This window comes from Sparus aurata, chromosome 20 (genome assembly GCF_900880675.1).
Source record: "Sparus aurata chromosome 20, fSpaAur1.1, whole genome shotgun sequence".
Lineage (NCBI taxonomy): Eukaryota > Metazoa > Chordata > Actinopteri > Spariformes > Sparidae > Sparus > Sparus aurata.
Genome location: NC_044206.1, coordinates 12184710 through 12209574, shown reverse-complemented (window position 1 = coordinate 12209574; position 24865 = coordinate 12184710). Strand labels below are relative to the sequence as shown.

Below are 24865 nucleotides of genomic sequence, written 5' to 3'. Positions count from 1 at the left end.
TATCAAAACAGAAAAAGGTCTGAGCAGGGAAAAAGTAAACATGAAAAATGAAAGCTGCAATCACCAGACAATGTGACCCAAGTCATATGGTCCAGGTTTCAAGCAAGTCCTGAGTCATTTTTAGTTCAGCAAGTCAAGCTAAATCATAGGATGTGTCAGATACTACAGTCTTACCTGCAGTATCCAGTCTTTACAAAGAGAATATACAACGTAATAATACTTTTCTAATGAAGATATTATTGGCCAATTTATCTAACCTGTTCAAAAAGCATCACAATGATTGTATATGAGCTGTTATTATTGATATTAAAATATTTTTGTTATTAAAATGTTTTTATCAAAGTTTATTTACTTTACTTCTCAGTCAAAACATATCCCCTCCCCATCACTATTAAACACTGAAATACTGACAGCCAGATTAAAAAACAAAAAACAAACATGGTTGAACTCATGTAATGAACACAGAAAAGTTATTCAAGTCATCACGTCTCAAGTCAAGTCTCGAGTCTTTGACGTCCAAGTTCAAGTCGAGTCTAAAGTCACTTATTTTCTGTCAAGTCAAGTTGCAAGTCATCAAAACAGTAATCACTGTATGCTAAATAGCGTTGGCTTGTAACAGTAAATGTGAAAGACAGTGAAACAAGCTGTTTTTGTCTGCAGGATGTTGGTGGCTGGGCGCTCGGCCCTCTCTTTGAAGCTGAACCCTTGTTTTTTAACACACTGACACAAAAGATCAGCCTGTTCCTGCTCTTGGCCTGTTGCCTGATGCTTGACCTGGGTAGTTTCCTGATCAGATGTTGAGCTAAGCAAGCTCAACCGAAGGGTGCCTCCATTGCTTTTTTTAGAATCAGTGTAAGATATAACCAGAATGATCCAGCCAGGCCCCGCTCGGCAGAAGCTTGAACCTGTTTGTGGTGCTCTGGACTAACTCAGGTCTTCAAACAATAATGACTGTGTTGCATCCATTTGTGGAAATACAGAGATGCATGTGCTGAGTTAGGTACAAACATTTTATTATGAGGGGAGCAATGCTGTATTTTTCTTTCTTTTTTAAATGTCCTTTGTTATATTTTCAGATTATAGCCAAATTAAATGTTATGGATAGTTAAACAGCTGACCCATGGTACAGACTGAGGAAGCATGATTACATCTGAATCCAAAACAAAATATCCTCTCTTTTGGATGTAGGCCATTTCCCATCTGACCAAGTTTTAGTGAAGGTAAAGATAAAGCCTTGTTTCTAGACATAACGCAGCATGCCCATTGTTCAATAGGGAAGCTTTGTTCCCTTTCGCTCCATGTATCGAAAAGAGAGGGATTTTGATCGGTGAGCACCATATTTAAAGAGATCATTTGATACGTCTTACGGATATACAATTTTTTTCAAAAAAAGCCAAAACTGTTCGAACTAAGAAGAGGAATTCCAGATCCACGAATGAGTGCAAAAACACGTCGATATGTCGATAAAAAAATAGACTTCTTCTCTTTCAAATCCAGAGGCAGTGATCCTGCCTTTTTCCTCCGCTAATCACATTCCGTCAGGGACTTGAGTCTGAACCAATCCGAGAGGCTCAGGGGCGGGACTTTGAGTGACGCTGCGCTTGGACTATAAATATAACCTCCTACTCCCCCCTCTCACCAGTCAACCGACACGCAAGACGGAGAGACAGTCTTCCCGGAAAATAAACACAAAAGGTAACGTGTGAGCGGTTACTGTCTGTATTGTATGTTCTCTTCTTTTGGTTTTAACAATCAGAAACAATATATTGTATTATTTTTCAAAGTCGTCGATACATGGTAAAATACGTTTGGACTCATGTAGATCGGCAGCTAATTGACAACAAAACGGGCGCGCTCTATAGCCAGTTGGCTAACTGTTAGCGACATTTGAGGTCCAGCGTACAAACTTTTCTCACCACTAAACTATGCTAATGACGGTTAAACGTGTTTTCAAGCTTTAAGTCACTTATCCTTTGTTTCAAATAGACTCATTCGGTAGCGATGTCTGGTGTTGATGTGAACCACTGTGGTGGCTAGCTGGCGCCATTTTGCAACCGTCCCATGCTAGCTTTAAATAAGCTCGCTAACGACAGCTTAGAAACGTGTGTGTCCCTTGTAGCTTAATGGTGGCGGTGCTTTGGGTAGGCTTGTTTATTAAATTAAACCCGTCGGTGTGTCGACAGACGGTGCCCCTTATTTGAATCTAAAGAAGCGTCCCACTTACAAACGAGTGGTTGCCGCCACTATACGGTGTGCTTTGTCCCTGTCCATAGAAACGTTGTTAGTGTACAGAATACCAGCGGATTGTGTTTATTTCCTTTTTACTGAGAAGGCGGGTCATAGCTGAGACGGTGACGTTAACGTTAGAGCTTCTTCGCTGTGTACTCTACTCTACTAGAGCGGTAATTCGCATTTCTAGAGATGATTATACCCATGACAGTGATGTGTGAAATTAAAATTTTTGTCTCGTCTTTTTGTTTTTCAGACTCGCAGGTAAAGAATGGCTCGTACCAAGCAGACCGCTCGTAAATCCACCGGAGGAAAGGCGCCTAGGAAGCAGCTGGCCACCAAAGCTGCCAGGAAAAGCGCGCCCTCCACCGGTGGAGTGAAGAAGCCCCACAGATACAGGTACACATGGCTTCTTAGTGATCCGGCTGCAGCTAGGCTATTAAGACTGAGAAGAGCAAAACATGCCCGTTGTTTTCTCACAAGCTAGTAGATATCAGTGTTTCAATAGGTTCTACATGTAGGTTTCCTATTTGGAGTTGTGATTCCTGCTCAGCATTTTTATTCACATATGTTTAATGATTCGACAGACCTTGGAACATTTGTCGTTCACAGTATTAAAGTGACTCCTGATTTATTTTTCTGTCAGGCCTGGTACTGTTGCTCTGCGTGAGATCCGTCGGTACCAGAAGTCCACTGAGCTGCTCATCAGGAAGCTGCCTTTCCAGCGCCTTGTCAGGGAAATCGCCCAGGATTTCAAGACAGATCTGCGTTTCCAGAGTGCAGCTATTGGAGCTCTGCAGGTATAGAAATTTATTTTACTGCAGTTATATTTGATTATTATGAAAGTGTTTAAAAAAATTTTTTTTTTTAAATCTCACTTATTCTAACTTTTGATCGTGCTCTCCCCGTGTAGGAAGCCAGCGAGGCATACCTGGTTGGACTGTTTGAGGACACCAACCTGTGCGCTATTCACGCAAAGAGGGTCACCATCATGCCCAAGGACATTCAGCTGGCCAGGCGAATTAGAGGAGAGCGTGCATAAGCAATTTGGTTTTTATCTTTTTAGTGGGGGGTGGGTGGGTAGGACTGACTGGGGTTTGTTTTTGTAAATCTTGAACTATTACCAGCATGTGTGTCACCTAATTTGTCATTTGTAGTATCAGGCATGATTTTGTTTTTGTACTTCATTTGTCATTTCACCCTGACTTTCTCCAACTGTCCTATTCACTGTAGAATAGAGCTCCATATCTGTAAATGCTGAAAAACAAAATATTCCACTGCCTTTCTCAGGTTCAACTCTATTTTAGAATCTGTACCTTTTTAATCCTGTGTGTGCATGTCATAGGATTTCTTGTTGTGCTGTAAATAAACTTTCCGCTACCTCAAACTCATGGCCTGAATTCTTTTTTTTTTTTTTTACTTCAATGATGTCTGCTTACAGTTGCTCTGGATACATGACTAGATTAATGCATTTAAAGTATGCCACAAGTAGTTTTAATAACTTTTTTTTTTAGTGGTTATAATTGGAGCTGCCAATGCTGAGATATCATGTGTTTGAGATCATCTTGTTCTGACATTTTATCTTAAATGGGTGAACTGATGGCCCTGTGTGCCCAGATACATTTTACTTTGTTTAGCTTAAATTTGGGTGTTTTGGATCTGGAACACTTGGTTGTCAGTAGTTAAGAATTTAAAATGGAAAATTGTGACCTCAGACTTGAAGACAGCATGCATCTGTGGCTACAAGTTAACAAGCTCCAGGTACTGGAGCTTTACTAAATATAACAATGGTATCTCATTAAAGTTGCTTCCTCTGCTGTAAATGCCATATCTTTGAACTTACCCCATGTTGGTGATGCAAGTTGAGATAACTGGCAGTACTATAGCAACGGAAAATCTTGTTTCCTCCACTCTCTAGGACTTTAAAATGTGGACGCGACTTATTTGAACTTGCATGTGGTCTGATGCCTGAGGATGGTAATATGCTGCTAACAGTGTTTTTTGAAAAATTAAATATGAAGTACTATGGAACTCCAAACCAAATAGACACAAAACCCAGGTACAGTTGTTCAAATCAAGGCATTTTATTCCACATGTTATGGACAAAAACTCAACTAAAACTTGAGGCAATGCATGGTCAGAAAAAAAAAATCTATAATTCATTCTTAATTCCATATCTGTAGCACTGGACGGCTTCAATACTACACCTTCAGTGATGTCAGAGAAATGAGTGTGTCCATAGCCAAAAATACTGCAGACACCTTTCACAATAAATACAGCCTGAAATATTTACATCCAAAGTCCCGCATTTGTTAACTTGAATCATCCGCCTCCTCTCCATCTGAAAGCAAGCCCGGTAAACGCTCGTACAGATTCTCCTCCAGCTTTGAATCAATGTCCGACTCTTTTCTCAGGGCACACCACAGGAGGAAGATCATTCCAAATAGGCTGACAGGGAGGACTTTCCACCAGGGCCGCTGATACTGGCTTCCCATGGAGCCTTCAACTCTCCAGCTTTTGTGACTGGCTTTACTGGTGGAGAACTTGATGGGCTCAGATTTCACCTCTTCCTCGTCATCTGCAGACTTGGCTGTCCTCTGTAAGCTCACAGCTAGGGACCGCACACTGTTCAGCCTGCTGACAAAGAAGAATGAAGTGATTTACTTATATGCTATTTAATTATGGGGTACTTTTACCTCACGTCTATATTTAAATTTCAGAGACTTAAATGACTTTTACCTATATAACCTAAAACCAATGAAATCCTACTAAAACAATTAATTAATCCGATGATATAATCTGTGATAACGTAGCATACCAAATACTTTTAATTTTGACAATGTAAACATATAGTATATTCAGACATACATCCTTGGGCAGTGGATTTACAAAAGTAATTGAGTGTGCAATGGAACTCAAAGGTGAGTTGTACAAGATCAACCTTTAGCAGAAATTATTTCTAGAGGTAGACTGATAAATGTGTGCTCATATAACACCATATATATTATTTTAAATTCTGATCACCAACATTTACTTGGTGTCCCCTAAAGGACACAGTGATGATGACATCTGGAGCTGCTCGGTGAACAGTGAATTATACAGTAATTATAATACATGATCTAATTCATAACTTTAGGCATTGGAAGCATTTCAACATCATGATATCGTATATCTCGAGCACACACAGTCGCTGGATCACCGACTGAAGATCAACACCGAAATGTGTCATCTGATGACACCAGGTCCTGCTGCACTGACTTCCTCTTATAACTGATAATCTGATGTTGTTCTATGGACAAAACATCACATAGCTGGATATCTTTGATGTATCCATCGGGTCGAATTTAAATTGACAATTAGCAAAACGTGACTAACTGTTTTAGAGGCTCCATTTCTGCTCCCAGGCTACAGCCGTTTAAAGTAGGTAACACTGAACTGAATTTCATATCAGCCGTCAAAAATATGTTGGTGAAAGCACTCAGTGTAACTCGTATTACAGTTAAAACCATGTCATTGAGTCACCCCACCATGACAGTGAACATGGTTTCTGTTAGCCTGCCACAGATTAAGTCACTCACCTCACGGTCGAAGTGCCGTGATGATTAAATATCCCTCGACTGAGAGCAGACCGTGTCAGTCCGGTGAAAACGCGTCCTGCTGTTGTAGACATCTCGGTCAACTGGTCATATTAGGACACACGACGTTAGGCAAAAGAAAACCTCAGATTTTATTACAAAACGAACCCTGGTTAGGTCATGTAACACATTGTGGTACAACCTTGAATTCCTTCCGAGTGCCGACGTTGCACGCCGGTTTAAGGTTCCGCTGAAATGTAGAGGGAAGTTTAAAATCCCTTTTTGTAATTGGTCAAGCTATTTCATCGAATGTAAATATAATCATTATTATATTTTACAGTTGTTATTATTTATTCATTTTTTACTATTTAGTTTTTTATTTGCCATAAAAGCCGAAGTAGAGTCTGTTCAAGAGCCTTTTTAGTAGACAGAGTTTGCCCAGGTGTTATGACAGGAAATGATAACATTTCCATTTTTCCAAGAAACTAAATGGGCCTTGAGATAACATGATTTGCTATTAAACAATAACGTTCAACCTTTATTTCTGTATTTGGTGTATTTTCAGGCATTAGTACCAGCTGCTTTATATTTTTTACATAACAGTTTCCTGTTTCGAGGGTCTTTGAAGCAGTCACGGCCGTCGACCAATCACAAAACAGACAGAGATATCCGTCCAATCACGCTTCTCCTAGGCGACTTCACTTCCGGGTTGGGTTCCCATGGTCGTTGTGTGCGCTTACCCAGAGTTTTGCACGTTTTTATCAAATCAAGTAAGTGAACGTATACGTCAGAATAGTGTGATATAAACAATGTTTGGACTAGTGTTGATTTTTTTAAATTGTTTATGGCATTTTTATCTCTCGGCTGCTGAAACGAAATGCCAAGCGTAACATGTATGTTTTGGGCTGTGAAAAACCGTTTTTCCAGAGAAACTGAGCATATTGCTCAATTTAATCATGTCCATGGACACCATCAGCTATAGTACGATAAATTCGGGAATGAACAGATTATACTTGTAGTGAAGTCTTAAAATGCAAAAGCACATGAAGCCAGTAGTTTCTTCTGTTTCACCTCGTCAGTGTTATGAGATGTTTAATGCAACACATTAAAAAGAAGCACTCATCCTTCTCAGTCTCTAAGGCTTGTTGTCTATCTGTTTGATATAGCATACCAAATATCTGTGCATTGTTATTTTAATAACACGAATGTGTTTTTGCAGGAGTCGATCAAGTTATGGCCAAAGACAAATCTTTGAAACTGGGCACAAATCCGCCTAAAAGGAAGAAGTTGAGCTCAATTGCCACAGAAGGGCATGTGGAAGAGGTGATGGACACTAAAGTACAAAAGAAAAGGAAAAAGCTGGAGGTGGAGGTGAGCAGCACAGCCACTTGTACATATGTCTTTTAAAAGACACAGCTTGAAATGTAAAAAATAAATAATGAATGTTTATTTCACTCAGGAGGCTCCAGTACAGATTCCACACAAGATGATTACAGCAGATGATAAAAAGCAGAAAAAGGAAAAGAAACATAAAAAGAAACAAAAGACCGATCAAACAGAGGTAAGACTTTTTTAAATAACTTACTAAACACACAAAAGCTGAACTCCTTGCTTTCACACTATCCATCGCTTTAAATCTCATGGCACAGACATGTAATCTATTATTGGTGTGACCTTTTTATATGCATTTGCCATTTATTTGAGGGAAGTATAACAGTTTGTGGAAGCATGTTAGAGGTTTAATGAGTGGACTGGCTTGGTGTGTCACATGTTTGGTGGACGCTTGTTGCTGGTTCATAGATGGATTTCCCCGAGGCTGACCTGTGCAGTTTGGCCAATCTGCTCTTCTTCTGGATAAAACACCTCAGTTTTTTCTGAAAGGTGTCCCCGAGGAAGCTGTAGATGAGTGGGTTAAAGCAGCTGTTGGAAAAGGCTGCCAGCCTCACAGCATGACCTGTCAGGGGATAGTCTTGCCACAGTGTGTGGCCTTTGGCTGTGTCTCTTTGCAGGAGGTGAACACTGACGAACGCGTTCTCCGGGAGCCAGCAGAGGAAGAAGACTAACACAGCAGCTGAGATCATCCGCAGAGCTTTCTGCCTACGAGGCTTCTGCTGCGGGTCCCCCTGGCTGCGCCGGAGCACCCGGGCTATTCTCCAGTAGCAAAGCCCCAATATGCAGAAAGGCAGCAAGAACCCCATCATCACCTCCAACCACTGGATCTGTGTCACGTTGGCGAAGCAGAAGCGGGGATCTCCAGCGTGCTGCCTTTGAGCTATGGCAAAAGGAAGCACTGTGAACAAAGAGGAAGACACCCAGATGAGGCAGCAGCTGAGGCGCGCCCTCGACATGCTGCGTCCCATGAGGCCGGTCAGTGCGACGAACCGGTCGAAGCTCATCCAGGTTAAGAAGAAGACGCTGCTGTACATGTTGACCTGCTGGAAGAGGTTCATGAAGGTGCAGAGGCCGGCCATGTCGTAGTAGCCCTGCCGCAGGTTGAACACCTCGATCAGAGAGTCAGCCACCAGGGCGAGGTCGGCCACAGCCAGGTTCACAAAGTAGAGGTCTGGGGCTGACAGGCGGCCCCTGTTGTCCCAGTTGACCAGTAAGATAAGGATGTTCCCAAAGAAGCCAACAGGGAACAGGAATATTATGTAGAGGCAAGAGAAGGAGAAGCTGATAATGTACTGCTGATGGTTTTCTGAAGGCGCAAGCTGATAATCAGAGAAAACTACCATCTGTGTCTTATTCCGCTGAACAGTCAAGTTGTATTCAGTGTCGATTCCGTAGTTCACATACATGGTCATGTCTGTATCCACTGTTGTGTCGATCTTGTGTTAAGCTGCCATAGTTTTACGCTGGTTTTTAAGCCCCTGTGGATTCCCTTGTGCAACGTGTTTCCTTTTTCTGCTCTGTGGTCTCCGTGGATGTGTAGAGGAGTTGATGGCCACTTTTTGTCCTACACAGAGAGGGAAAGTACAGTAGGTCAAAGGTTGGATTCCAGCTTCCTAATACACTTTATTGAGCAATAATCTCCACACATTAGATCAAGTTCTTGTTAACATGTTGCATATACCAACCCTTAAAAAATGTCATATAGCATGGCATTCAAGACCATCATGCTAGATCAGTTACAAAACAATGTGGCTTATTGCTCTGCTGTAGCTCTTGAAAGCATGTCAGATTTCCCGCAGTTTTTAAATGTATTTCAGACTGAAGATGAAGAACGCTTAACAAATAAGATGCATCCTTCTTTTGAGTCTTCTAACTCATTATGAGGATACACATGTGTAATAGTGGGGTTCCTTGGTAGTAAATATTAATAATTATTTGAGTAGCACCAAAATGGTGCGGTAAAAAAACAAAACAAATAGAAGGATTGAACAACATGAAATACTGGGGTATAAAATCAAATCCAGCATGACTATGAAATATTTATTGATGATTTTCTATAGTCTAGGGCAAGGGTGCCCAAACTTTTTCTCTTGGGAGGGCCACAACTAAAACTAAAAGGTGAGCATCAGCCCAAAAGCAAACACCTATTGTATTGTAGTTTAGTAGCAAAATGGTCCCAACTTCCCTTAATTGACAGCTCAAAAAAGTCCCACTGCCTGACCTGCAGTTTTTAGGTTTTGACAAATACAATAATTAGGAGTCGTATATATTTGAAGAACATTGCCACGTCACAAAAAATCAAACTGCACATATGCAGTTTTTGCATTTATTTGAAATAAATCAAATGAGTATTGATATATTTTTTAATACAAACCAGTATGGGCAGCCCTGTTCTAGGGGTTTTAAGTGTCAACCATAAACTGCAGTATCCCTGGTTTAAGTCTGAGCGAGGACCTTTGTTGCATGTTAATCCTGTTTTCTCTCCCTCTCCACTTGCTCCCTTACGTTTCTCTACTGTCAACTATCAAAGGCATGAGAATCAAGGTATTTTAAGACTATTAGTCATCTTGCATGGGAATGAATTAATTTTGTGATGCACACTTTGACATTAATATTATAAAACTTTAACCTACCTCAAATTTCCTTGCACTGCATCGTGGTCTTTGTCATCCACCCTGTCCCCATGGCGGTGACTATGAAAGCAGGTGTCACAGTAAAACTACAGATGGGTTACGGTGCCACCCACCACCACAGCAGGAGACACAAATGCACTATGCATGCGTGGGCACACACACACAAACCTCTTTTTTGTAATCATGGTTAATTATTTATAAGCACCACAATAAGTAGGCACATTGAACATCACCTGGGTATTCTTGTATGAAATTATTTTATTGCATAAATAATTATGTCAAGTTGGTACATGGAGCCAACTTGTGAACACGGGCACTGAAGTGGGAACACAACTATGATTGTAGAATGTTAAAATATATAAATATGGGCGTTGGGATTTTCAGTACAGACAACCAACAGTGTGTTTACACAAAACAAGATGAGGGACCGGCCGGGAAAGTCTCTCTCTCCTTAAAACATAAAAACACAGTTTATTTAGCTTTGGTTTTGGTTCACATGCACCTGTTTGAGACCGAAGAGGATGCTCTCATTTATTAAATCTTGCATTTAATGATTTTGTGACATACATTTAGATCTTTTAGTATCGCCACCATGATTTTATACTGTGTGAATGCGGTCTGACATTTCACATGACGCCAGCATCTTATGCAACCTAGCTGCTGTTTTTGATTTTCCTACTGGTGTATGGGTTTTGTGCCACTCCGTGTTGGCACCGATTCAGTATGTGATCCATGCAGGTCAGTTATTCCAGGAACTGGTGCCCCATCGGGTTCTTGAGTAGGAGCTGTAAAGTTCACAGTGTCACTTGTTTGTGGCTTGTGTTGGTTCTTTAACAGCTGTGAAAATAATGACATTAAGAATATTGACTCGGACTAAACTTAGAGTCTGACCTTTATTTTCTTTGACTAAATGTTTCCTATGTGGCATTCTGGGAATTACAGAGCTTTTTCCAGACATTTTGTCTGAATGGGCCTTTGTGTAAATCATGTTAATGCAAACAGGTTTGCGAACAGGGCTTGTTTTTCAAGAAAAGAGGTGCGCTTCAGTGACAGAAAATTCTTTTTTAACTGTCATTTTTTTTTGGTTTTAACTATGTAAACATGTGCTTATAGTATTAGCAATAAGGAGTAGAGCTGCAAAAACAAATTGATTTGTTGTCTATTATTAAATTAATTGTCAACAGTTTTGTTTATCGATTAATTGGGTCATTAATTTAGTTATTTTTGGAGACAACAAAGTTAAAATTCTCTGACTCCAGCTTCTTAAATGTGAATATTTTCTTTCCTCCTCTATGACAAAATATCTATAAAATAGATATATTAAGGGTTTTGGACAAAACGAGACATTTAACCTCTTAGTGAACGCCCCCATTTTAAGGTTCTTTTTTCAAAATGACATACCGAAATTAAAAGCATGACAGCTCCCACATAGTTTGAGACTCAGGGATGTGGTACCATTGGAAAGGTAACACCCTCAAGTTTTTTCTAGAAGTCTAAGTGTGATTCTATGACATACTGACAGAGTTACAGAGGTTGGAACAAAGGTTTTGGTTTCCGTCCAATTCAAATGTCAATAAACTGACTAAGATATAAGGGTTCAGGTATGTCTATGGCACAGCAGACACAATTGGGCCATAGCCACAGGTCTCAGCTTGCTACACTCAAGATTTGAAGTCAAAAGACTAAAAAATTGATTTTTCACAATTTTCTTTCTAAAGGCATGTCTGTGCGTTTTGCTTGGGTCCTTTTTTTCCAAGAGCGCCTACTGAGATTCAGAGGCTTATAACTTGAGAATCCCTTTACCTAGAAACATAATCTTGGTCTCAAATGAAAGCCAAGACCCTGGGGTTTCTTGCTTGTTCGACACTTGTAGCTAGTTTTGGGTAAAATGACATGGATATTCCCATTCTATGGAATCTTGGCAAACTATGAAAAAAAAAATTGTGGCATGACGTAGCTGTGGAAAAAGTGAACACTCCGAAGGTATGTAGGCATTCTTGCTTCTTGCGGTAGAGGGCTCTTTCTAATGTTGTGTCATGGTGAGTTTAGAAGGCTATTACATGGTCTGGAAATAACTTTTTTGGGCTTAAAATAATCGCGACAGTCTCAGCTTTCCAACAGTGAGTATATACTGTTAAGATCTGATGCTTAAAACTATTAGCAAAAAAACTATTAGTTTTTACGAAGGGTGTTCGTTTAGTGAAGGGTGTTCCTATGTTGGAACGGTGTTCCTTAGGGGGTTAAGGGTGTCATTCTTTTGAGCTTTGCGAAATACTGATCGTCATTTTTGACCATGTTCTTACAATTTATAGACCAAACAACTAATTGATTAATCAAGAAAATAATTGACAGAGCAGGTCAACAGAGAAAATAATAAAAGTTGCAGCCAAGTTCATAATTCTAAAGATGTCCAGCATGATATTTATTTTTTTGTGAAATAAGAATTTACAAAAAAATGATATTTCCAAACTTTCAGTCTCTGGAAATAATAAAAAGAGAATGCCTGTAATATTTACATTGTTACTTTTTGAGCAAAATAAACAACAACAGCATTTAAAAAAATAAAATAAAATTAGAGTGAAAATATGGTTCATACAATCAGATCTGCAAAGTCTTTAATTCAATGCGTCAGCGGATTTTCTAATGTCAGAGATGAGAGTTATTGTCCTCTATGACTCGATGTCCTGCAGCGTGTCTGTGATCTCGATGTGGGGAGCGATGATATTCCTGTTGGGCTGTGCGTGCCTCGGGCTTCGACAGCAATCCCTCAGCTGCCGAAACACTCCGTGGAGACTCTCTCGACACGGCCTGTGCATGAGCAGCACGAGCAGCAGGCTGATGCTGCTCCCAGAGAAGAGCACAAACTCGGCCACGCTCAGAAACGCCCGATCGCGAGCGGGCAGCTCCTCCTTCCCTGGTGAGAGGAGTTGTGCTCCTCTCACCAGCGCCACACTGTAGAAGAGCTGGCAGAAAAACATGACCATGGTGACCGTCAGGAACACAGGACCCTCCTCGGAGCCGGAGAGGAACCGTCCTTTAGACTTCCACTGCCGGACACAGCCGCCTATCAGAAGTCCCAGCTGGAGCATGTAGGGAATCATAAAAGCCAGGCAGAACCTTGTGCCTGCATATGAAACACCAGCGCTGACTAGATCCATAAAACAATTGCCGTGCTCCTGAAGACTTCTGTGGGGTCCACGAAGCCCTGCCAGCAGCAGAGAAATCAGAACAGAAGTCAGGATCACCAGAACCATGCGGACTACAGGCTTCCTCAGTAGGGAGTGGGATGGCGGATCCAGAGTTAGGACGTATGCCATCAGAACCAAGACCAAGAGGCCGCTCAGAGAGGCTGTGTTGATGGTGAAAGAGAGCGCGGCGCAAGCCAAACCCGAGGTCTGCAGGTACCCAGGTTTGTAGGCCACAGCGTGCAGAGAGAGGAGCAGCAGCAGCAGCTGGAAACCACAAAAGGCCCAGAGCAGGGAGTCGAGCCACGCCAGCCGTCTCTGGGCTCTGTAGGTCTGGATGAAGCTGTAGAGCAGGAAGCAGCCTGCAATGATGCCCAACCCTGCCAAGAAACTGTAGACATAGTTTGCTCTTGAAGTTATGTCATTGGCTGCGATTATGTCCCTCAACAGTGAGTCTGTTGCAGTGGAGGTGGTGTCCATGATGGTGGAGCTGTCATTAGATGGAGGTGTGGTGCTCCACTCAGTGGGGAACACGGTGCTATGATTAGACTGGAAGTGAAAAGAGAAAACACCCTCTGATGAGATCTTGTTCTCTTAAGCATCACCCACTACTGTTTGACAGTCATTTTCTTCAATCAGAGGACGAACAGAATTCTACTGAACTGGCAGCAAAGATCAGATAACGCGGGTAGAAGTTTGACTTGACGTCATTGAATCAGCTGCTTTTTTTTTAGTGCACAGAGACGAGTGGAAGTGCATCATGTAGAGCTGTTTTTATGTATTCTAAACAGTGTTTATGGTTGCTCAGCCTGTGAATCATTACTTGGGAGTTCCACAGGAACACACTCTTACAAAATATGATACATTTCCTTCCTAAATCAAGTCCGAGTTTAGCTGAAATGGACGACATCATCATATATCTCTTAAAACATCTATAGCGCTGACGAGATTTAGTGAAATACCTTTTGTTTCTAAACTCTTTTCAGCCACCACACTCCCCTGCGGGCAAGTCTTTGTCTGTTCCTCTTTGAGGAACTGCCTGCTCAGTTAAAAACACATGTTTCCACTTACCATTTTTTTTTTCGCTTTCACCACCCGCTCGTCTTCTGTTTTGTTTCCACAAACACGACGCTGCCGATCGGCTCAAAGCTCTGAAAATGATGCTCGACGCATGGACACGTTCACTCACTGTGGAGGGCTTTTATGTTTCTGTGGGCAAATATACCGCCAGCATACTTTCAGGATGACTTTGTGGCCATGTGATCAAAATCTTTTTCCTCCCCTCCCTCTTTTTTTTTTTTCAACACCATGAAGACTGTGGTCCGTTAAATCAGAGGGCACACTGAGACCCTTGTTTAACTTCCCTGAGAGTTAAATGCACTCTTTAAGTTGTGCTGTGGTGACTACAGAGTAAGTTTTTTACCAGGCATCTGGAGTTCTGCAGGCAAACAGGCTGATCTTAAAAAGTGACATTGTTTTTCTGCTTTATCTCTGTGGTGATTTTGTCTTCCCACACAAAACTGAAATCCAGATTTGTTTTGGTGGCAAAAAGCTAAACAAACAAGCGGTTATTATAAAAAAAAGAAAGATAGAAAGAAATGAAAAGGTGTGTCGTGACTAACGTGAGTGTTTCAAATGCAACGCTGAGGGGATGTTGCAGCACCACAGTGAACTTCACCACACAGATTATATGTGTCTGACACTGACCTCATAAACTGTAGATGCAGGAAACGTCCCTCTGAGCTACAGCGCAACAGGAAGTGATCAAAATTCAACAAGTGCTTTCAGAACAACAAAATGTCACATTTCTTTTTTCCTCGGCAGAAGTCATACTTTATTTAAAGCACAATGAACTCAACCAGAACACTGCAGTATAATTGAAACTGTCAGGAAACAGTCCAAGCAAAAGTGTAACGATTGTTTTAACATTTTTGTTATCATCCAATTGCGGTCGATGCGAGTTATTTAATGATGTTTGATAACAGTTTCACACAAAAGCACAAAATGATAAGAGTCTACGACGGAAGGTCTGTTTGTGTAGATAATTCCCATGAGCCTTTGTTTTGTTTTGCTGTGACAGACTTCCGATCCACCCCGTCGCCAAGACGAGGCGCGCATACTGGAGGGAGAGGAGGACTTGACCCCCGATGAGAGACGGGTCCTGGAGAGGAAGATGAAGAAGATCCTGAAAAAGGAAGAGAAGAACAGGCTTAAAGCAGAGGGAGAGACCCAAAAGAAGACGGAGGCATCCGGACCCATCGCACCTCAGCAGGCCTTAGATTACCTCACCTGGTAAGAATCTGCTCTTCTGATTTAGCACAGGACAAGCCTCCTGCCTATGATGTCATCACCTTCTTTAACTTAAGAAACCATAGCTGCGTAGTTACCCTGCGTTTGTATGTATCCATTTCAAGGTGAGATACACATCATTCACTGCCTCTAGATGTTGGATTAGAACATCTCAGGCCAAAACAAATGTGCGCGTTTTTCACTCATTGGAGTTGGGGTAAAAAAGAAAACAGTATTTGAACAAACGCTGCTCACGAAACTCAGATAAAATTGCCAACTTCGGCAGTGTTTATCAGATATGAATGAATAATCTTGTACTGCACAGCCAATATCTTGTATATATTGAACCTTTAACCAGGAAGCAAGGAGCAGATGACTCAAAAACACCACACATCAGTACGCAATATTTATCTGTCATATTTAAGCCATGATATGGATCCAGAAGAACAAAAATGATTCACAGGCTGGCTATCTTGAAGCTTGTTGTTTACTGCTGATAGAACGGAATATGAAATAAAATGGGAGTTAATAAAGGTCAGTTTACTGGTCATTAAGACTGCTACCCAGCCTGTGAAACCAATATCCTCCGTAGCTGAGAAAATAACCCTGATTCTAATTTCGGCCCGTACAAGCGAAACTGAAATCTTGTGTTACAAACTTGGTGCAGTGAGTTTGAAAGATGTTTGTGTTCATCAGACAGGCAGAGTCTAAGGAAACATGCTGTCATGTTGCATCGTGGGGAATGTACGATCCAGTGTTTCTGAGATTGACGTAGTTTCAGGGAACAAAACACTTGGAGCACAAAGGAACACTTTACAATAAGCATATCAACAAATAGTTTAATTACAGTTAAATGAACATTAGTTAGTTCACTGTTTTGCCATTTATCAAGCTATTGTAAAGGTTTATAAACATAAGTTGCAACTTTAGAATAAACAATAGCTTAATAAACGGTTTCTAAAGCAGTTCATGGTTAACAGTGAAATAATTAACTAAAGTAAATGAACTATACATTTACCAGCTATTAATGATGGGTGTTTTAACGTCTAACCCTCATAATCCCCCGCCCTCTACATGTATACAGCATCTGCTTTTACGTGATGTTATGCTGCTGCTCACACCTACATCTCACTCTGGTCTTGTCTTCGCAGCTGGGCTGAAAACCGCAAGGAGTGGAAGTTTCAGAAAACCAGACAGACGTGGTTACTGCAGCACATGTTCGACTCCGAAAAGGTAAAGTTAACACGCGAGAGCAGCTTGATGACTGGGGTTTTTTGGTTTCTCATAGCTGCGGTTCAGAGTGAGGGAGGGTGGCTTTCTATTTGATCACTGTTCAGAAAGAACATCACGTCTTAAGGGCTGATGTTTAGAGCACGGTTCGAACACTTCTGTAGAATAAAAAGGTGAATCTATGAAAACTTAATTAGAAAGCTCATAGTTTTTGAAGTGTCAATATTTATGAACTGCCCCTTAAAGATACTCTCTTGAATTGCTGTTCAATAATGGTGTACATTTTCAACAGACTTCTTATTTATTTACTTACTTGTGTTAATATGTAATTAATGGACAGACAACATGATTTGTGCAGTGTGGTAAATTAAATACTCGTTGTCAGATTCCAGATGAGAAGTTCTCCGTGCTGCTGCAGTACCTGGAGGGGCTGCGTGGAGGAGCCAGAGACACCACGGTGCAGAAGGCCCTGGCCCTTGTTGAGGAGTCGGGACAGGCGCCGGAGGACAAAGCTGTCCAGCAGAGGGCGCACAGAGCTCGAGAACTTATCCAGCTGCTCTCCTGAACCCACCGCCATCAAAGAAAGACACCAGAAAAAGACTTAAGTTTGTTGATCAGTGGACTGGAATATTGCCTTGGTCTCAAGCGAGGACTTAAGTTTGTTTTATAAGTCCCTTTTTTTTCCAGAGAGGTACTTTGGGGGAAAGGATTGCTTTTGGTTTAATAAGCAGTATTGCTCGCATATCTTTCATTTTAAAGTGTCTACATTACTTTTTCTTCTCCATTTCTTGACGTCATTATATTGCTGCCACGTGGGAATCAACGGCCAAAATCATTTTATCAAAACTGAAATCTTACATGTAATTTATTCATTGCAAGTTACACTTAGTGTACATACACCAGTACCCTATTGGACAGTGGATCATTTTCACAACTTCTTCCAGTTCCAAACGTGAAGAATTCAGTCCAGTTCTACCAGTGTGGACAGATGAGTTGTGAATCCCTAAAGATGATACTGAAAGCTTGAGAGACTGCTGGAGTTAAAAGTCTCAGGAATGTTTGTAGTCGAGACATGTTCGTACCTGTCAAAGCCCATAATCTGTGAAGTCACTGATGAGAATAACTTTTCTCATCCACACAAGGTTTAAGTATGATAAACATGTTTTGGTTGTACAACTAACTATGTTGCAATAACTCCTTCCAGCCCAGGAGTTCGTGTTCCAAACACGTGCATTTGAGATTTGTGTTTATCCACTAATTCATATCTCCTCTGCACTCAAAGCAGACATACATTCAGTACAGGAGTAGCTGCCAGTTCTGGCTGCAGGATTAGGGAGGTTGTAGACCTCCTGCACTACAAAGGCACATGTCTGACTTCTAATTCAGGTTACAAACTTTTCAGGAAGGAAACGAAGTCTCTGTATGTGGCTGAATGCTGGTGACATCACTTCCTGGATTTTTAAAAATACACCCAAATACAATACACGTAATATTCCAAATACATTTAAAAAAGTTACTCTCAATGTATCAAGCAGTGATCAGAAAGAAACCAGTTATACTTTTGTAGAGTTTACTCTCTTTGTATATTTTCTTTGAGTGCATCCAACCTGGCACAAGTCGCCCACTTCAAAAAGTTGGAAGCGGAAAGCAGAGCTGTTTTTAGGGACTCAATTTTCTCCTGAAAAAAGTTTGCCAACCTGCTGGAGGAGCAAATGTTGGGACGTGAATACAAAACTTTACATCTTATCTTAAAACCACGTATTTCACAATATGTCGCATGTTTACAGAACTTGATTGGAGAGAGCCGTAACTCCTCTAAAAAAGAAAGGTCTGATGAAGTCCAATAAGATTGAAATCCAAAAATGTTCAGAATTAACTTTTCGTGTAGTCACAAGCAACGGCAATACTGTCCAGCAGGTGTCTTTGTCGCTCATGTTGACCATCAAAATCTTCAGATGCAGTGAATCCACAGAAATGGAGAAGGTGACTCGAGGAGATTTTCACTGTTGGTCAAAAAGGCCGATGTCTCCTCTTAGGTGTTGGTCCTGAACTGTTGCACTCACTGTGCTTTTTCCTTCATCTACAAAATAAAGCAAAGATATTGCACCCAAAAATGACTTGAAAGTTTCGACAGACACTGTATATAACTCAGTGAGTGGCAGCATGGTTGTGTTCACTTACTTGGCTTTGAATCAAAAGGAATGTTGTGTTGGGTGAGGAGAGCGCGCAGTCTCTCGACCTCATCCCTCTGTTTTTGGAAATCCTGTACCAAAAAAATAACCGAGGAGAATATAACATTTCTGTCACACATCTTAAAGTAATTTCATAGGATATTATTTGGAAGAGTACAAAAATATGCACACCTCTGTACATTTCTGTAAAGAGTTGTGTGTATCAGTTGACGCTGCTGCAACTTCTGGCAGCTTTATCTTCACTTTTTGGCTCTTCAGAAAACCAGCATCCTCAAAAATATCCCTTAAAAGATTGTTGTATCCCTGCACACACACACAAAAAAACATTGTTTCAGTGGACACAACCATTACAAACATTTCTTTAAGGTGCGGTGTGTAAGAATTGCCAGTCTATCCAATCCATATTCAAAACAAATAGGCGGCAGCATATTGCCAAGGTTACCGCTAACTGCTGCTAACTGTAACTGCTGTTGGCTAGTAAGCGCAGTTAAACATGCAGCGAGCTCGGAGGCAGTGTTGGTGTTGTTTATTATCGGACTATAAACTCTTGAGGTACAAACTAGCTAGGGGCTAACTAGGTAGCATGCTAACTTCAACAGATATCCCTACAACACAATATTAAGACATCCTCAACATAATGTCAAAACTGTCATTACTTCACATTCTGTTGATAATTTTAGTTACTGTTAATGTTAAGTTAATGGTTTGAACTAAAGTTTGTACAAACTTCACTTATAACTTTAACATGTAAATCACGATAGAGTTTTCAAGGCAAAGGATTAGGACAATACATCTGAGTTTAAATCACCATGGAAAGTGTGTCTGGACATTTCATCAGCTTGCAAGTGATCATTTCACTTCTTTACCTGCTCAGTAATATAACCGTCATACCGAGCCTGCTCAGCTTCGTCCCATTCCTTCTGCAGCCTCTCACTCAGTGTCGGGTACACTTTAAAAGAGCATACAAACGATGAGATATCAATGTTAACACCGACTTACACTAGTGTTTTTGCTCTGTAAGATTGTACCTTACCTAAAAGAGAATGTGGATGGCAAACGAGTGGAGTTTCAAAGGTTAGCGAGTAAATACAAGTGCTGGGCTCTGAGACCTGAGCAAGCTTGCTGTTCGCACTGCAGACAAAGATCACCTACAGAAACATGACAAGAAACAAGTTACACAACAAACTGTTAATTGTGTATAATGATGTCGAGTTAATGTGTTGGTTGGAGAGTTTCCTGTTTGAAATGGCTCGAGGGTTGACTCTTTGTGTTAAATTAAATATTGAGGCTAGTCTAGACCTGTTGTTGCCGCTTAGGGTTTCATTCATTATGCTGTTAAAAGACAACCCGAATATGTTCAAAACCACACTGACCTTTGTTTCCCTGCTTTTGGTTCCACAAGCGTCCCCGTCTCTCATCCACATGCCTGTGAAAGTGTTGTTTACTATTTCCCACTCCTGCCAGATCCTGTTAGGAACAGACAAAAGGCTGCTCTTATAACAAACCCACAGCTTATTCTCATACTGATCTTTACAATTTAGGTAACTGAATCTTACCCCAGTATCCCACTGTATGCATTCCATCTAAATGACTGCTCATGTTGGGTGACGTTGTGAAAAGGACAGAATTCATATTTATACCTGCAAAAGGACCAGGCACATTAATACCCTGTAATCACTTTTTTTCCCCAGACACTCTTGATGTACATGAATCCAACAATCATAAGGTATCGCATGAACTTGATATGTGACATCAGATACTTACGTTGACTCTGTCAAACTGAAGCACTTTCCAGCAAGCCGATGAAGATGTGCAGGGCCTGGAGGAAGACATTTGTGTTCTTATGAGGAGTGAACTCAGTGATTAATCGATGAACATTAAGTCCCTTGATGACTTTTGGTCACCATCATCAACATAGATGAAATGAAGAATGGCAATGGCTATTTACCAGACACTGGATATGAGATCACTCTAGGCTGTAGTCTGCTTCCCTGAGCCAGAAAGGGATTGTTCAACCTTTAAGACAGAAGCAGAGGACATCAGTCAGAGAGGAGCTGCACGCGGTGACAGAAATGTTGCAGCTGAACGTACCCAAATGTGTTTGGCTCCTCGACTATCTTCATTTTACCGGCAAATCCATGGTTTACTGTGTCAAAAAACAAAAACAAGTCGAAATAAGAGTCAACTTGTTACATATTTACACACCAATACGAAATGTTGTGGCATATGGTTTGGTAATAGTGAATTAAAACAAGCTGCGCTCAGAGGGGAAATAGAGGCACTTACTGAGAATAGATACACAGACCATCCACAGTCTTAATAGACGATGTATTCCTTTACAGAAACAGTGCATCGTTGATGTTTCCGTGAATAAAATGTGTATTTCGGTGGCTTTCTAGCTACATTTCCTGCTTTAGTGCTCGTTCGTCAGGTGACAGCCCACGTGATCAAAATAAGCGCAAGCGCATGCGCATCCGCATCAGACTACGACGTGCTTTCCACGATAGAAAGTAGCCAAAACCAAGTAAACTGTATCTAAAAAGACGTGAAGCAGTGCAGGTCAAACGGAGACGTATACGTGCTGTAGTATAATAACATATATAAACGTGTTAATTGCGTACGCGTATATAAATACGAAACGTTGACTTTTAGCTGGTGTCAGTGAGATAGCTAGCTAGCTCATGTCAGAGCAAAGCTAATAAACAGATGCTGGTTAGTTTAATGCAGACAGACAGTAGCTAACTAGCTGTCCACTGGTTGCAACATGGGACGAAAGAAACAGGGCAAGTTTGTGCGACCTGACAACAAGGGCAAAGACAAAAGGCACAAAATGAAGGGGAAATCCGTAGAGGCTTTTACAGAAGAATTGCACACTACTTTTGAAGGTAATGCATTACACCATCTGTAATACAAACACATTTGAACTGTTCAGCTGCTTTATATTCTACATTCGGCTGGATGACCGAGATTTTAAATGGTTCAAACGTTTTCTTGCCTTAAATGCTTAATTATATACTTTGGAGGGGATACATTTATAAGATTCACATGACAGTCCTGTTAGTTAGGGGCCATGAGGCTTTTTGAATATTAATCTTATAATTCACTGGGTGAAATAATGTTAGCTGTTCTCATTCTGTCAAATCTGCTGGTTTGAAACACCCATACCACCTCTGTTAACATGTTCCATAGTAATATCCAGTATATAGTAGAGCCCGACTGATCTGTTTGTGTGTGTGTGTGTGTGTAATACATAGTTTAACAATTAACTTGACTGTCAAACATTTCATCACTGCATTGAAACAGTAAACATTACTGGGAATTTCATAATTATAGATTACCCCAGGCATGTTTCTGCATTGAATCTTGACTCACATGGGACAATTTCTACGCCAATACTGATTTATCTGTGATAGGTCAATAGTGTCGACTTTAGTATAAAGTAAACGCTAATAAATTGGTTGAGTTGGTGCAATGGTCTGAAAAAGCACCTTGTTTTTGAGCAAAATTGTTAACACCCACATTGTTATTTACACTTAATCCTCTTTCACTGTCTTTTTCAGCAAGCCTTCACGTAGAGGAGGGAGCAGAAGCTCCTCAGGTGAAACTGCCTTGTCCACTCGCCATGTGGGAGTTGGGTCACTGTGATCCCAAACGCTGCACTGGCAGAAAGCTGGTCCGCAAGGGTTTCGTATGCAACCTGCGCCTCAACCAGAGATTTAATGGACTCATACTGAGTCCAATGGGCACAAAGTATGTGACGCCAGCAGACAGGTGTGTAACGTCAGCTGTGTAGAGTGTGTAAAATCTTCAGGCTTCACTGAATCTTGATCATTTTTATATTATCATAACACATTCATGTTTAACAAATGTCCCTGTTTGTGGGACAATAAAGGAATACTGATAATACCTAACCCTAACCCTAAACCATCAGCTGTCCCATATAACAGTTCACCCAGTTGTTATTTTTTAGATTGATCAGTTATTATTTTAGTCTATAATGTTGATAGATTCTTTTTAGTCTGATCAACAATCAAAGAAGCATGTTTTGTGATGAAATGGATACCAAGCTAATTTAGCATTTTTTAATCTGTAGTCCCAAACACCAAATGTTTATGGTTTTGTATTTTATAGCTAATTAAAATGACTCACGTTTTATCAAATTTTATTACCATTAAACATGACTATTTGATTTGTTATTATTTTCTTTACTAAATGCACAGAGAGATTGTAGCTCAAAGTGGGGTCGCAGTGATCGATTGTTCCTGGGCCAAACTGGAGGAGACTCCCTTCAATAAGATGGTCGGGGCTCATCCCAGGTTACTGCCATACCTCGTAGCTGCAAACCCCGTCAACTACGGCAAACCTTGCAAATTGTCTTGTGTGGAGGCTTTTGCAGCCACATTCTGCATTGTGGGTAAGGCTACAGCTTTGGTCATTCAAGAATTATTCGCAGTGTCGCCTTCGAGACTTCTTTTGTATTCTGTTCCGAGTTACAGCAATGGTGTTCTAGCATATTGTATCTGATTTTGCAGGTTTTGAAGAACTAGCAGTGCTCTTGTTGAAGAAATTCAAGTGGGGGACAGTGTTCCTAGATCTCAATAAAGTTCTGCTGGAACGCTATGCTGCTTGCCAGTCAGAGGAGGAGCTGCTCTCTGTTGAAAAGGATTTTCTCACGTCTAAACCCGAGGAGGAGGAGTTTGGTAAAAATGGGGCAGAAATGAACTGGGGTCCTATACAATGTTTTCCCCACATATTTATGTAGCAGAGGTGGTTGGGGTCATCTGGGTTTTAGTCCCACATCTGTCCTTGTTTTAGTGTTGGTTTGGCTTTATGTATAACTTGTAGCCCTCAAATAGCTCATAGCATATTTATTAGTTTGTTATGGTGAAAGCTCTCCTCAAAAGTGTCTGAATCATGTGTAACATTTTAGGGAAATTGGAGCAAAATGTAATCATTTTTATTGTATTTCATTGGAGCTCCAAGACTCTTTTGAGTTTTATTTCTTTGGTGACTCACCACTGGCAAATTGTTATTTGGAAACTCTGTTCTCATCGAGGATGTGAAAATCGTTAAACAGTTATTGAGGCTTTTAAATTGTAATAATTAATTATGAGTAACATGATTCATTGAAATAAAAGCTCACTGTAGATTATTTCATAATCCTAGCTTTATCCAAAACTTTAAACACTGATGTGAACATTTCTTGCATTGTTTCCAGACTTGATAGTCAGTTATCAGATGAAATTGCCATTTTTCATTACTCTGTTTATTTGATTTTGATTAATTTGATTTAATTTAAAAGGCTAAACAAATCAGAGATGTGGGCAGTGATTCAGAAGTCTGGAACCTGGTTTATTGTTTCCAGCATCTCTGTAAATGTTCCCTGTGCACAGAAAAGGTTGCATTTTATTGTTGAGTTATGACCTCTATTGCTGAAGCAGTTTTCATCTTAATTAAATGTAATCATCCGTCTCATTCGCAGATCCATTTGATGTGAACTCGGGAGTAGAATGTAGAAACCTCAACAGACCAGTGTGGTAAGCAATTTATAACTTCGGTCAGAGAGAGTTAATCTCTCAGATGAGCAGTTTGTACATCTTGTAGTAATGCATATATTGATAAATTAAGTATCTTTTTATTTTTTGAAGTAGTATGTTACTTTATACAACTTTTAAATTAGCTACAGGTAGTGATCTAGCATCAGCTAATTTTTTTTCGTTTTTAAAGCCCTTATTGCTGGGAAAATGCCAAGTAGGTATAGCTGCTTCATCAAAGTAATTTCTCTGTTTAGTGCCCATGAAGAAGATGATTCCAGTGAGGACACGGACGCCTCAGAGGATGACGACGAAGAAGAAGATGAAAAACTAGAGAGCCACACAGAGTCAAGGACATTGCATGATGAAGAGGAAGAGAGTGAATGAAAGTCATCGCAAAAAAGCCTGCATCAACTATGGAGTCTTTTACTACAAGGATTGTGAAACCTTTTCAACACTTATATCTCATATATGAACTGAGGGCTATTTGGGGCTATCAAATGTGGTACAAGTTAACAAAAGAATGATACAAAAAAAATTAATTGTATATTTTTTAATGTAAACAGACTCAATAAATTACATTTTGTGACTTTCGTTTAATTTGAG

At 40.5% G+C, this 24865-nt stretch overlaps 7 protein-coding genes across 9 annotated transcripts; 3 read left to right on the top strand and 4 right to left on the bottom strand.

Annotated features, from left to right (window-relative positions):
- The first annotated feature begins 1540 nt into the window (after positions 1 to 1540).
- Positions 1541 to 3616, top strand: h3f3d (H3 histone, family 3D). The gene is made up of 4 exons (XM_030401256.1): positions 1541 to 1695; positions 2486 to 2628; positions 2876 to 3029; positions 3143 to 3616. The coding sequence occupies exons 2-4, from the start codon at positions 2501 to 2503 to the stop codon at positions 3269 to 3271; spliced, it is 411 nt and encodes a 136-aa protein (XP_030257116.1). The 5' UTR covers positions 1541 to 1695; positions 2486 to 2500; the 3' UTR covers positions 3272 to 3616.
- A 673-nt stretch (positions 3617 to 4289) lies between these two features.
- Positions 4290 to 6042, bottom strand: uqcc4 (ubiquinol-cytochrome c reductase complex assembly factor 4). Of its 2 annotated transcripts, none has more exons than XM_030399420.1 (2): positions 5808 to 6042; positions 4290 to 4863 (listed from the first exon to the last, which is right to left on the bottom strand). In XM_030399420.1, exons 1-2 carry the CDS (start codon positions 5897 to 5899, stop codon positions 4542 to 4544), a joined length of 414 nt encoding a protein of 137 aa, XP_030255280.1. In that variant the 5' UTR covers positions 5900 to 6042; the 3' UTR covers positions 4290 to 4541. The 2 variants fall into 2 exon arrangements, with proteins under 2 accessions (XP_030255280.1, XP_030255279.1); XM_030399419.1 differs by having other exon boundaries at positions 4290 to 4866; positions 5808 to 6039.
- A 390-nt stretch (positions 6043 to 6432) lies between these two features.
- chlsn (cholesin) lies at positions 6433 to 18647 on the top strand. 2 transcript variants are annotated; one of them, XM_030400538.1, is made up of 6 exons: positions 6433 to 6574; positions 7024 to 7175; positions 7267 to 7365; positions 15095 to 15306; positions 16455 to 16536; positions 16919 to 18647. In XM_030400538.1, exons 2-6 carry the CDS (start codon positions 7038 to 7040, stop codon positions 17096 to 17098), a joined length of 711 nt encoding a protein of 236 aa, XP_030256398.1. In that variant the 5' UTR covers positions 6433 to 6574; positions 7024 to 7037; the 3' UTR covers positions 17099 to 18647. The 2 variants fall into 2 exon arrangements, with proteins under 2 accessions (XP_030256398.1, XP_030256397.1); XM_030400537.1 differs by having other exon boundaries at positions 7264 to 7365.
- On the bottom strand, positions 7469 to 9876 carry LOC115571257 (G-protein coupled estrogen receptor 1-like). The gene is made up of 2 exons (XM_030400534.1): positions 9830 to 9876; positions 7469 to 8760 (listed from the first exon to the last, which is right to left on the bottom strand). The coding sequence occupies exon 2, from the start codon at positions 8606 to 8608 to the stop codon at positions 7544 to 7546; it is 1065 nt and encodes a 354-aa protein (XP_030256394.1). The 5' UTR covers positions 8609 to 8760; positions 9830 to 9876; the 3' UTR covers positions 7469 to 7543.
- LOC115571256 (uncharacterized) lies at positions 12221 to 14353 on the bottom strand. Its single transcript, XM_030400533.1, has 2 exons — positions 14086 to 14353; positions 12221 to 13563 (listed from the first exon to the last, which is right to left on the bottom strand). Exons 1-2 carry the CDS (start codon positions 14086 to 14088, stop codon positions 12499 to 12501), a joined length of 1068 nt encoding a protein of 355 aa, XP_030256393.1. The 5' UTR covers positions 14089 to 14353; the 3' UTR covers positions 12221 to 12498.
- On the bottom strand, positions 17381 to 21190 carry gnptg (N-acetylglucosamine-1-phosphate transferase subunit gamma). Its single transcript, XM_030400535.1, has 11 exons — positions 21012 to 21190; positions 20817 to 20871; positions 20674 to 20741; positions 20490 to 20544; positions 20282 to 20365; positions 20099 to 20192; positions 19759 to 19873; positions 19592 to 19674; positions 18897 to 19028; positions 18715 to 18796; positions 17381 to 18613 (listed from the first exon to the last, which is right to left on the bottom strand). The coding sequence occupies exons 1-11, from the start codon at positions 21076 to 21078 to the stop codon at positions 18534 to 18536; spliced, it is 915 nt and encodes a 304-aa protein (XP_030256395.1). The 5' UTR covers positions 21079 to 21190; the 3' UTR covers positions 17381 to 18533.
- On the top strand, positions 21184 to 24849 carry tsr3 (TSR3 ribosome maturation factor). Its single transcript, XM_030400536.1, has 6 exons — positions 21184 to 21610; positions 22286 to 22496; positions 22946 to 23139; positions 23258 to 23425; positions 24208 to 24262; positions 24517 to 24849. The coding sequence occupies exons 1-6, from the start codon at positions 21490 to 21492 to the stop codon at positions 24644 to 24646; spliced, it is 879 nt and encodes a 292-aa protein (XP_030256396.1). The 5' UTR covers positions 21184 to 21489; the 3' UTR covers positions 24647 to 24849.
- The last annotated feature ends 16 nt before the right edge of the window (positions 24850 to 24865 follow it).